Source organism: Carcharhinus amblyrhynchos, chromosome 1 (assembly GCF_965287045.1).
Source record: "Carcharhinus amblyrhynchos chromosome 1, sCarAmb.v2.hapA, whole genome shotgun sequence".
Lineage (NCBI taxonomy): Eukaryota > Metazoa > Chordata > Chondrichthyes > Carcharhiniformes > Carcharhinidae > Carcharhinus > Carcharhinus amblyrhynchos.
This window is the reverse complement of record NC_137324.1, coordinates 119,600,868-119,615,528: the sequence shown is the minus strand read 5'-3', so window position 1 is coordinate 119,615,528 and position 14,661 is coordinate 119,600,868. Positions and strand designations below refer to the sequence as shown.

The window sequence follows — 14,661 nt, the reverse complement described above, 5'->3', positions numbered from 1 at the left end:
CAACAGCCTGGAGTTTACTGAGGGGCGTCCTGCTGATCACTTACTTCTGAGGATCGCACAAACACTTAAGACACCAAATGAACAATGATAGATAACTGCAATTACCAAATTCTGCAATGTGCTACATTTCAGATTATCCAGCACCTTTTTTTATTCATTTGTGGGACGTGGGCTCACAACAGTTATTGCCCATCCCTTGTTGCCCTTGGAGGACATTTGAGGGTCAACCATATTGCTGTGGCTCTGGAGTCACATGTAGGCCCGACCAGGTAGGAACAGCAGATTTCCTTCCCTAAAAGACGTTAGTGAACTAGATGGGTTTTTCCGAAACAGTGATTTCATGGTCACCGGTAGATTCTCAATTCCAACTTTTTGTATCAAAATCAAATTCTACCATCTGTCAAGCAGGATGCCTGCCTCACAGCGTCAGGGATCCAAGTTCAATTCCTGCATGGGTCACTGTCTGTGTGCAGTTTGCACGTTCTCCCCGTGCCTGTGTGCATTTTCCCCAGGTGCTCCGGTTTCTTCCCACAGTCCAAAGGTGGGTTAGGTGGATTGGCCATGCTAAATTGCCCTTTAGTGTCAGAGGGACTAGCGAGGGTAAATGCATGGGTTTGTGGAGATAAGGCCTGGGTAGGATTGTGGTCGGTTCAGACTCGATGGGTCAAATGGCCTCGTTCTGCTCTGTAGGATTCTATAAGCTTGTTGACAAAAGATGTTAAATGGGAATATAAGCTGTGAGGAGAGCACAAAAAAGCTCTAAAGAAATATAGATAGGTTTAGTGAATGAGCAAAAATGATCCGAGAAGGTGCAGGAAAGTGGAGTTGAGGAAGAAGATCATTCTGAATGCTTAAAATGCTGTCTGGTCCACTGTTCATATGTATTCATGATCATTAAGCCTTATCGCCTATCAAATCTTCCCCGTTGATACATTAAAATTAATAAATAACAGGAGTGTTTAAAAAACACCATTTTTAAAAAATTTACTCTGAAATATTTTATTTACACAGCCTTATGCTGGAGCCATGTTTCATAATGGTTTTTGTAGTTGCCATGGATCTGTGCTTTAATTACACACAATCTGCCAGGATGATTATTAGGTGTAATGAGAATGAGAACATTTATTTTCAACTGAGTTAAATCACAAGTATAAAACTGAATGCCAAAACAAATGAAATGAAGATGGATAGCTAGAAAAGCGATTTTTCAAAGGGTCAAAGAGTTGCAGTTACACAATTGCCTACCACTGTAGGCATAATTAGTGGAATGGAAGATGTCAAACCAAACCCTCATATTCTAATAATGTAACGGAGGCCTGACACTGTTTAGTTTTAGGTATGGAGATAATGAAAAGTGTTTGCAAATTGACGGGATAAAGATGTTTTAGTTTAGAAGATGTGGTTGAACAAAAATAAGCTATATTTGAATAAATGATATACAAATTAAAAACAAATAAATTGAATTAAATCTTAATCAGCAAATTCTGAAACAAACAATTGGTGGGTTTGCCTACTCTCCTGGCACAGGAGAGGCAATGATCAGGAAGGTTAATCTCCCAAGACGTGGTGACATCGTTGCACTCTGTGTGATGTGCCCAAATGCAGGATATTCAACTGCAACATTCATGACTAATATTTTGCAAAGCATGTTTGAGCATCAATCAAAAACGGGTAAAGACTAACTGCTTCGGGTCTAAAATTCATGCCTTTCCAGAATGGCTATACGCCTCTGCACATTGCTGCCAAGAAGAACCAAATGGAGATTGCCACCACCTTATTGGAGTATGGAGCTCACACTAATGCGCTAACAAAACAAGGGGTGACCCCCCTCCACCTGGCTTCACAGGAGGGACATGTGGATATGGTTTCACGTCTGATGGATAAAAATGCCAATGTTAGTGTGGCCACAAAGGTAACTACAAAGCTTTTATGTGTCAAAGACATTTACGATTGTGTAATAATTTATTTCTGTGAAGAAAGGAATGTCTGAATGTTGTGTACTTGTGATATCAAATGCTTGGTGGCTTCAATTTTATTTCTTATTCTGGGTGAATCTTATGCATTTTTTTAATTTCATGAAACAACATTGCACTCCTTAATTTAAAACATTTCAATGTTAATTAATAGGTAGGCAAATAAATTCAAGTTGATTTCCTCCATATATTGCTCTGGTGCAAGAATAAATTATAGAAATATCACCTAAGTTCACCCTTCTTTTGTTCGCCTGGGAGTTTGACGAAGCATTGTGAAGATTGCAATACTACGTGAATGTTCTATGTTCATAGGGGCCAATAATGCAAAAACCTGAAACTCTGAAGCACATTAACTACTTGTTCTCTATTATCGGCCTTGGAATACAGGAAAATGCAAGAAGTGGCTTATCTGTTGCAAGTTAGGTTCCACCTTTCATTTCAAGATGGCAGGTCCCCATAATGAAGGCTGAACAGTCCATAACCTAAGGGAAGGATTTTAAAGGCTTTTGCATGAGTCAGGAGCTGAGAAAAGTGGACATGAAATATAGTTGCCAGCTGGTGCACCAGTTCCCCTGCTCCAATTCAGCTAATTAATGTCACCTCAGGCTACTGGTTTAAAATTGAGATTTTCCAGTTGGCCACCAGGTACTTGTACGTGGTGGGGGATAGTTTAGCTGCCTGGAGACCATCTTCTGGCAGTTGGTTTGGATAACTGCATTTGAAGCAGACTTAGAGATCTTCCTGCACTGCTTGGATTCACAGTAACCAGAGGCTGTTCAGTGGAAGGATTCCACCAGTGTTGCCTCCCACCCACAATGCTAACCAGTCTGTTGGAATTTTTTTTATTTTCACCTTGAAAACGTTGAAGCAAATACCTCCATTTTATGGCACCCTCTTTCTCACTTACTTGCTGATGATGTTGCTTTCAAACTTGAGGGGCTTTGATTGGCCCTTCAGCTTTGAGAGTCTGCCCACCATCCTTAATTTGCTATCTACTAAACATTAATTGGCCGATGTGGAAAAAAATCACAGGTGAGTTCATACAGATTGGAGGGTAGCTAATGTAACCCTGCTATTCAAGAAGGGAGGTAGAGAGAAAACATGGGACTATAGACCAGTGAGCCTAACATTGGTACTGGGAAAACTGCTAGAATTCATTATCAAGGATTTCACAACTCAGCATTTGGCAGGCAGCGGTATAATGAGACAAAGTCAGCATGGATTTAGAAAAGGGAAATTATGCTTGATGAATCTATTGGGATTCTTTGAGGATGTAACTTGCAAGAGTTAACTGGGAAGAACTAGTGGGTGTGGTTTATTTAGACTTTCAGAAGCTTTCAACAAGGTCTCACATAACAGACCGCTATGTAAAGTTAAAGCATGTGGGATTGTAGGTATTGTCTTGTGATGAATTGAAAGCTGGATAGCAGGTAGGAAGCAAAGTATTGGCATATTGGGTCTTTTTCTGCAGGAGTGTGCAGCAGTTGCTAGGACCTCAACCGTTCACATCACACTTCAATGATTTGAGGAAACTGAGTTAATTATCTCCAAATTTGGAGGTGATACAAGGTTAGTGGGAGGGTGAGCTGTGAGGAGAATGCAGAAACGCTTCAGAGTGATTTGGACAGGCTGAGGGTATGAGCATCTGCATGAGAGATGCAATATAATGTGGATAAATATGAGGTTATCTACTCTGGTAGCAATAGGAGGAAGACATTATTATATGAATGAGTGTAAATTGAGAGAGGTAGTGAGAGAGATGAAAACTCAACAAAACCTTGGAGTCCTTGTGCATAGTCACTGAAAGTAAGTATGCAGGCACAGCAAACACTAAAGGAAACAAATGGTATGTTGGCCTTCATAGCGAAAAAAATTTGAGGATAGGAAAAGGAATAGGGATGTTTTATTGCAATTGTGTAGGGGATTGGTGAGGCTACATCTGGAATATTGTGCAGTTCTGATGTCGTTATCTGAGGAAGGATGTCCTTTCTATAGCGGGAATACAGTGAAGGTTTACCAGGCTGATTCCTGGGAAGACAAGTCTATCATATGAGGAGAAACTGAGTCGGCAAGCATTATATTCACTGGAGTTCAGAAGAGTGAGAGGGGATCTCATAGAAACTTATAAAACTCTAACAGGGTAGATTCAGAAAGAATGTTCCCAGTGATGGGGAGTCCAAAACTAGGGGTTGTGTTTGAAGATAAGGGGCACATCTTTTAGATTTGAGAGGAGGAGAAATTTCTTCACCCAGAAGGTAAATGTGTGGCATTCACTATCACAGAAAGTAGTTGAAGCCAAAACATTGTCTGATATCAAAAAAAAAGATTTAGCTCTTGGGGCTAAAGGGAATCAAAGGATATGGGGGAAAGGGAGGATCAAGGTTATGGGGGAAAGGGGGACCAAGATATTGAATTTGATGATCAGCCGTAATCAAATTGAATGGCGGTGCAGGCTTGAAGGGCCAAATGGCCTACTTTTCCTTCTAGTTTCTATATGTCACATTATTACAATAGGATATTATAATTCTGACAAGCTCGGGCAGTGTGGAGTGCTTCAGCTACATTTTACACAATGCAAAAGACACTATTGGGTTTATGGAAATCCATGTTCTAAATAAAAGACAAACAAATGTTTGTTAAAGCAGCCATTTAAGGTTCCTAAAAATGGATGAATTAGTAATATGTCACCTTTTCCATTGTGGAAAGTCTTCAGCTTACGGCTAGGCAGCTGAAGGCCCAGCTACCAACTGTGGAGCAACTCAAAGTGAGGATACTCTAGTGGCTAGAGCACAAATACCATGGAGAGCTACAGGGCCAGAGGTTACAGAAATAGGGAGGGGCAAGGCAGATGAGAATTTTAAAATTGAGGCACTATTTGACCAGAAGCCAACGTAGGTCAGTCAATGAGCACAAAGATGATAGATAAGAGGTAAAACACATTACCTCAAATTTACACAGGGTGATCAGTCAGAGGCTGGCCAGACGTGTATTGACGTAGACAAATCTAGATGCAAAAAATGTATGGATGCAGTTTTCAGCAACAGACAAGCTGAGGCTAGGGAAGATTTGGGCAATGTTACTGAGGTGGAAATAGGCAGTCTCAGCGACTGTGGATGTGTGGTCAGCCACTAATTCCAGGGTCAAGAATGACACCAAGGTTGCAAGTCATTTGGCTAGCCTCAGTCAAGAAGAGGGATGGAGTTGATGGCTTGGGATTGGGGGATTTTGGTGGGAACTGAGACAATGGCTTTGGTCTTCACAATTTAGCAACAGTAGAGGAGTTGAAGGAGGTGGCGATGAAATCATCAGTGTACATACGGAAACTGATGTTGGTGATATTGCCAAGGGTCTACATGTAGATGAGAAATAAAAGGGATAGATTCTTGAGGGACACCAGAGATCACAGTGTTAGAGTAGGAAGAGAAGCTGTTGCAGTTGATTATTTGGCTACAATTAGATAAGAATGAGACCAAGTGTGAGCAGTTCCACACAGCTGGATGGCAATGGAGAGGGTGTTGAATGGTGTGGTCAGCTTGTTAAAGGCTGAAGACAGTTTGAGAAAGATGAAGAGGGAAAGTTGACCTTTGTGACAGCCCCATAGGATGTCTTTTGTGACTTGGTTGAAATCTAATTTGAGAGATTCAAACATAGTATGCCAGGGAAAATGAGCGTGGATTTGAGGTAGTGACAGCATGTTTGAGGACTTTGGAAAGGAAAATGCTCCCAGTAACAGCCACCCAATATTCAAGCCTAGACCTATGCTGTATTAAACATCATGTATGCCGCAGAAAATTCCTGTTTTCGGATTTCAAGTTACCATTTGTGGTTTAGCTGGGCACATTGTGGTGGAGTTTTTGGCCCACAATAAGGAATGATTCAGAGACTAACAAGAGTAAACGGACAACCTGTGGCACTGATGTGTACCTTTAACATATATTATAGCAAGAAATGCAAATATTTGTTACATTTTTTTCAGCATTAAGTCCTTAGTTGACCTTGTAGGTGGCATGATTGAGCAGGACCACCTTGCAGCATAACGAGGCCATTTTTCTCTCCCTTGTGCAGCCAGACCTTGACAATTGCTGAAAGTAGTCGTCTATTGGGTAAAACCCAAGAGATGATACCAGTCAAGATATTCAGCCTTTTGTCTCCCATTGGGATTGCAACACCCCAGATTTATAGCTTCAGGTTTTACTTTAAATTAAAGTAGTGCTTCCAGATACATATTTATGAAAACCATAATAATTTTAAGAAGCTGTGCAGCTGTCATTTGATGGACTGCTGTTGAACACGTTTTATTGGTACCATTTCTCTTATATGAAGAACACTGAAACTTATTTGACTTGGTGGCTGCCCTGAATTTCTGATGTGAGTGAAGAGTCCATTGAAATTTGAAATTATCAGGAGTTAAATTTTCACAAAGAAAATATGTAACTTATTTATGTTTTAAAATTCACCCTTTAGAAACTTTCTAATGTGAGTAATCAGCAAATAGGTTGATTGTATCATAAAATCAATTTATCTTCTCTGGACACTTGATTAAATGACTCATTTCTAACACCAAGCCTTTTAGCTTTTTCTAGTTGACTTAAAACATGATTAAAATGTAAATTCAGTACAAAGTGCGATGTCTTCAGGGGACCTGTCAAGTAAACCTTAATGAAAATACAGTAGCTGGAAGATTAAACTTCCGATTTTATGCTTAGGCAATAGCTGGTTTGTGTGTTTAATTAAAACATTATCATTTGGAATCGATCATTAAACCATCTGAGGACAGTACTTTCCTGATAAATAAAATCAAAAAGTTAGCAATTATACTTTGCAATCCTTTGGAAAATAAACCTTCTATGTTGAGATTTTGACATTGTTCACTCATTGGTTCCTGAAAAGAGAATTTTACAATATTTTAGTTGGGCTGAGTAGTCTTGAATCAGCCATTCTCTCCCAACAGCCATTACCCATAATGGGCTCCATCTGCTGGTTTTAGGTGAGAATAGTTGGTACCATGGCTGAAAGAATTTCTGATGCACCAAACAGCACTCTGCAGTGGAACTCCAGTTTGGCATCTCACTGAAATTTGAGGTCCAAATTGAAACTTATCCAACCATCCCAATCAATTTTTTTTTGTTGTGCACAGCCCATTTATTTAGGTGTGTGGGCCCTTCATATTTGTTTGCATGGCCTGGCATGCTTGGTAACTTTAAGCAGCTGACTTGTACTCAGCCTGCATGAGAATCTCCAGGCCACAAAGCCTAGATGGAGCATTGCTCCCATCTATGGCCTTGAGTGGGTACATTTTCAATTATCACATCAGTTTTGGGGGAGGCTTGACAATCTGTCCCTATAGTCTTTATCTTGTTAATAAACGGCTAATGAAAAACATTATCAATTGCCTTTGGAAAACACCTGATGCCAGACAGGAGTTTTGGAGACCAGGCCAAGTAGTGGTCAAATTAAGAATGACATGTTGGTTCCTGAGGTTCAAGAACCAATAGGGTATATTGGCAGCCCCACAATGGGAGCTGCTGGTATAGATAGGAGAGGGAGGACGCCTCAAGATGGAGACATCCTTTGAGAACTTTTTAGAACTTTGAAAATAAAAAGAAGACCCAGCTGTCAAGCTTTTAGTGTGGAGAGGAAACCATTCCACAGAGCAGTCTGTGACCACGCTGTAGTCATCTTGCACTTGTGGCAGAAGCGGGCCTGGGGGGAGGGCAGTTAAAAATGATAAAGCACTAGTTCCCCTACCAGCTCAGAGACTACCTCTATATGTCTGCTGTGTTTCACCCTTAACCTCTACTTGAGAAGCCAATTAAGGTGATTGCAGTGGTGGGAAATTCTCGTCCCTTTAACCCACAATCCCCAGCTGTGGTCAGTTTAAAAATGTAATCGCAGGCAATGAAAGAAGGTCAAGGACATCTCCATGAAAGAATCTATTTAAAACAAACCCCATGGCTTTTGAAGATGTTAATAGGTCTTCTTACACCACCACCATCGCCTTTACCTCACACGGCCTAGAAATCCTGCTTAGTAAAAAATCAAAGCATTATTATAGTCCTGTTAGTTCTGTATTTGTTTTCAAATTTGTTTGCATATCTCTTCCTGTATCATTTATCAAATGTTTATTGGCTTATGATGAATTCCCAATAGAGAAATACATGTAATATGTTGATTTGAAGGCTTAAGATTTCTATAAGTGCAAATTCAAGAAAATGTTCTTTTCAGCTGTACAGGAAGATGGATGGAATAACATTGGTTCTGACGAACATAGCAATGCTAAAAGCTTTGGAATATCAATACTGATGAGCAGAAAGCAAAACAAACAGCATTTGTCATTTTAGAAAATCGAGTGAAGGGGTCAGGAAGGAAATAATAAATAACAAGTTTGTGGGGAAGTCATAGAAGTCAGTGATTTTTTTCAAAAAAAGACACGGTTCCATGCTTATTTATCCCTTTCCTATGTCTGTCATTAGAGTGGATTGTCAGCATTGCACCTGGCAGCTCAGGAGGACAAGGTTAATGTCGCAGAAATCCTGGTAAAACGAGGCGCAAACCTTGATGCACAGACCAAGGTATTGCAGCATTGAATTTCTTTTCTTAGTAGTTTTGTTCTAGCTTTGTTCTATTTCACAGGTAGTTATAGATATGTTGCATGAATTTGTAGCAGTTAGTGAACTTGTGAACCTGTATAATATGTATTTATGTAGATGCATGTTCTCCCTGTATCTGCATGGGTTTCCTCCGGGTACTTCAGCTTCCTCCCACAGTCTGAAAGACGTGCTGGTTAGGTGCATTGACTTGAAAAGGCGCCGTAGTGTGGCGACTAGGGGAATTTCACAGTAACTTCATTCCAATGTTAGTGTAAACCTTACTTGTGACTAATAAATAAACTTCAAACTTTAAAAGCTAGTTTTTCTTTCTTTTGGTCTAAATTTCTCTTTCCCCAAATACTGGGTTTCATTTGTGTCTATCATTTTCTGGCACCATCTGCAAGTGATCAATCTTCCTGTATGAGGCTTGGCAGAGAGTGGCCTGAGGACATGATTGCTGTGCTCCATCCTTTTCTTGTCCAATGTTCACAAACTCTCAAATATTTTGGAAATTAGACCATAGGTTGAATTTTTAATTGAATTGGATCACTTGATAAGAATTTGACAGCAAATTATTCATTTTTCTGTTCTTATTTCTTGCCATTTTTATAATATTTCAGGATTTCTGCAGGCATATAATTGGCTTTATTCGTTCTGATCACAGCTTCTTTCTTTCAGGTTGGCTATACACCACTGATTGTGGCTTGTCACTATGGAAACGTAAAGATGGTCAATTTCCTCTTGCAACATGGTTCCAATGTTAATGCCAAAACCAAGGTAAAAGAAAGGAGTGACTTTTAGTTCACATTCAGTTTTTAAGATGCAAGGCCCCATTTATTTATTATCACTTATCAACAATCCCTAGTTGCCCTGAAAATTTGATGGTTGCCCTGTTCCTTGATTCCTGTGTTGTGATAATGCTCTTCCTGTCGTGACATGAGATTAGGAATGCCAGGATTTCAATATAGCTGCAGTGAAGAATAACAATAAAGGTACACGTCCGAATGGTGTGTGATTTGGAGGGAAACTTGGGCATGATGCTGCTCCCATAGACTAGGTTTTCCAGACCCATCATGGTTGGACTCATCATAGCCAAAACTCCATTGGTTTTTGAAAGAGCTGGAAATTCGGAATGGCAGGGGAAGAGGGGAGGTGTTTGTAATCCTGCACAAGATATTTTAGCCTTTTCTTCTATTGGTGTTGAAGCTTACAGAGCTAGAAGGTGCTGTGATACTATAGCTAGTAGCGCGTCTACACAGAATATACTGGAGCCACAATGTGCCAGGTATGGAAAGAGTGGGTACTTAATCAAACAGTAGAGGCTAGATTCTCTTGTAGGCTGGCATGGGTTACTTTGTTATCAGCAAAGCTATGACTGAAGCTGAACAGTGGAGACTTTGAACAAATCGAGTTTTATGGGCTGCAGCAAACTTCTGTTTGGGAATGCAATATATGTGTAATAGAGCAATTGCAGGTTTAACTTCCCTGTCTGTAGCACTTAGAAACAAAGTGAATAAGATCAAGTCATATGGGAAGGAAAGTGAGGAAAAAGTCCAGAAAGTATGGAAAGAAATGTTTGTGATGTCCCTGAAGATTAAAGGATTCTTTGGCATTGAAATGGAACTTCTATATTATGTATTATTACGTACCCTAGGCAGAATTTTCCTATGACCCCTCTGCAGCAAATTTAATGGTGGGTGGAAGGGACAATGTAACAGGAGCTCCACTGGTGGATACAGATAAAGGCCTGACTGGAATCACCCCTCTGTTTGATCGTCAACCTGCCACCTGGAAATCACAGTGGTCCAGAACATGCCTGCATTGACATGGTGTGTATATGTAAATACTTAACCCGAAGAAGGCTTCCAGTTGCCTCTGGAGCTCAGAATGGAAACATCTAGACATAGTAGACTCTGGAACATGAAAGAGTGGGTGGGGGAGTAGTATCTATCAAGTGGATCTTCCAACTTCAGTGTCATCAAGGAGCTTCATTTTTCTGCTTGAGTGTTCCTGGAGGTTTGTTTTCTTTTCCTAGGGAAGTCCTTTTTCAATGGGGGTCAGCTTGTCCAACTTTTAAAAATGGCACCTGGATAAGATGGCAGGGCACAAGCTCTTGCTACCATGTGGAAGATCACCCCCTGCCCCCCCCCACCCCCCCAAGAATATTTAATGACACCTGTGACATTAATTTACTGTGGCCTCCGACCCCCCCCCCATTCTGCCGCGGGACTTACTCCTAGGAGGGAAGTTCCTACTTGCGGAAGAATCAAAAACTATAGTCCATAAATACAAAATATTATTTATAAATCCAATAGGGAAATCAGGAGAAATTTTAGAATTGTTAGACTGTAAAAGTTGCAGTGTTACAGTTTACCCAGGGAGACCGAGTGACAACATGTGCCTTATACTAGCTCTCCATTATCACCTCACGGACAAATATAAAATGGACAATAAAAACTGGCCTAATAGTGATCCCCATATTTTGAGAAGGAATTTGAAGAGGATCTCTAATGTGTTTCAGAACTCTGTTTCAACATTGAGAGAATTTCCTCAATTCACTCTTGCAGTTCTATGCTAATTTCTCTTTCGTGCTATTTCTTCCCTTCCAAATGCTCATGAATGAACCTGGCTGCGTATTCAGAATGGCTATACATCTTTGCATCAGGCAGCACAACAGGGACACACCCACATCATCAATGTCCTCCTTCAACATGGAGCCAGAGCCAATGCCATCACTGCAGTAAGTCTATCTGTTGGCTTGATAGAGTAGCTGGAAGACTGCATGTGCAAAAGGCTTATGCCTCAGTAAGGATCAGTGATACGAATGCTAATTGCTGCTGTCATCTCAAAAGGTCACAATATATTGATTTTAGCATCATTTTCTGTGTAAGCTGCATTTTAAAACTATATATCTTGCATCACTTTTTAAATCATACTAACACAGTTAGCATAGTAATAAAAGGACTGCAAAATGATTTCACTGTTATTTTGCTATTATTAATAGTCATCTGTCCAAGTTAATGGAAGTATTATGAAGTATCAAGTTCTAGTCTGCATACAGCAGTGAGGCTAGCCTGCACAATTCAAGTGGATATGGTGAATGGAAAGTTTCAGATCGAATCCTTTTAGATTTGGTGATCACTGTTGGCAGAGCAACAGCTCACACAGGGTCCAGGCGAAACTAATAAATTAACCCAACTCTCTTCATTGCAGAATGGCAACACAGCCTTAGCAATTGCCAAACGTCTTGGATATATCTCTGTAGTTGATACCTTGAAGGTTGTCACAGAAGAAGTCACCACCACTACAACTGTGAGTACTTCCCTGAAGACAAAATCTCATTTGGGGCTATTTCAGAGATTGTTCTTTCTTGGCGTTTTAAGAATAAATGTGACTTTATGTTGCCGTTTTTTGCAGTGAAGGTTCTAAAATGAATATTTTAAACCTTTGCTCTGTCATGAATTTAACTATTAAGTTATTTAACAACATACAACACTATATTAGAGACATAAGGTTTTTCTTTTCGATATATAAGTATTTGCTGATGAGACATCTGTGGAGAGATTCAACTTGCAATATATCGAGAGAATTAGAATTTTCTTACAGGGCTGACTTGATGGAAGTTTATATATAGCTCGTGGCATGTATAATTAATGAAGTAAAACATCCTCCTGACTGCCTCACAGCCTAAAGCAGCAGAGCTCTTGGTTTAAGTTGATGCAAAGAGAGAAGGAAAAGATTGAATGCAAAATCATGTTAATTTACTGCATGTTTATTGAACCAAAACCAATAATTTGCATTTCAATTGGTTGTGAGAGACAACGTGTGGCTGAAATTGCACAATGTTTTCTAAAATTGGTTCCAAAGACCATAGGTAGACAATCTGCTGGCTCGGGGGCCATTTCTAGTATCTCTGTTGCTAAAGTTCTTTTGAGCCCTTCGAGTCACTTCTTGACTTCCATATGAATGTCAGACACTCACCCCACTCGGGGCATTTCAGTGGAGAGGCCACAATTGCAATAACAGTGGCTGACCACATTGCCGAAAGATAGACACTGAATAACCCTGGATAGACATCTCTACATTAAAAAATATAGGAGTATACAACAGATTATTGAGTGGGCATAAAAAGAAAACAGTTTGTCCTGAAGTAAGAAATTGGATATGTGAGAACATAGAAGTTATTTTAATAGTTAGCTCCAAGCAACAACTGTACTTGGGAAAACCCAAATGGCTTTGAGTCAGATTAATGTAATACATCATAAATCACCCCTTAAAACACAGCACTCATCTTAAGCCGAAGTTTGTAAATAAGCTTGATAACATAAAGGCGATTGAAGTTGAAGCAGCCTTGGAGGATAGTGACCACAGAATTACAGTTCAGTATGAACTGGAGCTGGGATCCTGAAGTACAAGAATGGAGGAGCCAGATATGTATATATAACTTTGTGTGCTGAATGAGAGACAGACTTGAAACAAATTGATTGAGTGAGGTTGGTACACTTCAGTAGCAGCTAGGTGGAATAATGCTGAACGTGTACAATAATTACATGACTTGAATCAGGATTTCACACCATCCCAACAATGGATATTAGTACAGAAGCATGCAGGAATGAGTTAGTAGGGCAGAGGGAGACCGAGAAAAGGCATATCTGTAGATGAAATATATAATTATATTCTTTTAGTACAATATGAGATGAAAACTATAAAAGATACAAATGGGTGTGAAACAAAGGATAAATACACTATAAGTACATATTTTTGTATCATTACTTCCTCCAGGTATTCACAAGACATGAACAACATACTTCACCCCACATTAGGGATGGCTAATAAATATTGGTCGGTCCAGTGATGCACAGATCCTATGGCTAAACGAAAAACAAAACAGGCATAAGTGAAATAAAATCTTCCCCTTCCATGTAAGCAAGATAGAAACTTTAGACAAAAAGGCTCAAAACAAATGAATTCCCAGGGTCATAGTTACTGACCACTGGGAGGAGGTACTAGTTAATTGAAAGTACGCTAACATGTCATTCAAAAAGCAAAATAAAGCAAATGCATGTAACTACAGACTCTCTAATCTTACCAATTCTATGCAAAATGATGGAATTTATTTTCAGAAGTGAAGTTGAAGAATAACTGTATATCAGTAATGTAATAACCCCCAGTCGACATGAACTCAAAAGGAAAAAAATGTTGCCCAACTATCCTTCTAGACTTTTATGAGAATGTCATAATCCAATGGACATTTCAAAAGCCTTACAGCATGGTATACAGACAGACAATTTATGACATTTCATGTGAAAGGCTATTGTTGAAGCTCATAGCAATGTGGATTCCAAGTTATTCATGGCAAAGGTTAAGAAATTGGCTGAAGACTGCAAGAAAATAGGCACTAGTTTATAAGAATGGGGGTGACCCAGCGACTGATATTGGAGCCACAACTGTTATCACCTTGCATCAATGACTTAGATTCAGAAATTCAATGAAATTGATCAAAAATGCTTAAGATACCAATCTGAAGGATCAGTGGAATTGGAGGAGACAATGAGAAATTAAATTGGACAAAATATCAAAGTTGACAGACAATGAAAGATTAAATTTGCACAGACAGGTATAAAGTGCTGCATATAAGGAAGAAAAAACAAGAACACAGTTCCTTCAAGGAATACCTGAGATTAAATTGAAAAAGACCCAAGAGTTTTTCGTAAACCTGATGTTCAACATGTCCAAGCCATCAACAAAACCAATAGAATCTCAAAATTTTCAGCCCAAACAGTAGAGTTTAAATTTGACAAAGCCATGCTCTCAAACACATATACACACACCCTGGTCAGATTACACCTTGAGTATCATGGGATCCAACTGTTAACAGACAATTGATTAGAATTAAGTTAAGCAAACGTCAAGGTTAAATGAATGTTACTTGCTTTCAGTACAGAACAGTAGACCTAACAGTGCAGCCATATGTTCCAATCCATTTCAGGAATTTGGTAAATGGATCAGTAGCTACAATCTGTAAAATAATTACTTCCTTTATTAGTCAATACATCTGTTTGGGAAGTTGCATCCTAAACATCTACTAATTTTGCAAA

The 14,661-nt window shown here is 39.5% G+C and overlaps 1 protein-coding gene across 1 annotated transcript in view; it reads left to right on the top strand.

Annotated features, from left to right (window-relative positions):
* LOC145344555 (ankyrin-2-like) overlaps positions 1 to 14,661 on the top strand; it is an 831,416-nt gene that overhangs the window by 674,619 nt on the left and 142,136 nt on the right. Inside the window, exons 20-24 of the mRNA XM_080191753.1 lie at positions 1,715 to 1,912; positions 8,447 to 8,545; positions 9,242 to 9,340; positions 11,205 to 11,303; positions 11,777 to 11,875. Of these exons, the coding sequence (XP_080047879.1) occupies positions 1,715 to 1,912; positions 8,447 to 8,545; positions 9,242 to 9,340; positions 11,205 to 11,303; positions 11,777 to 11,875 (594 nt within the window). The remainder of the gene's footprint in view (positions 1 to 1,714; positions 1,913 to 8,446; positions 8,546 to 9,241; positions 9,341 to 11,204; positions 11,304 to 11,776; positions 11,876 to 14,661) is intronic.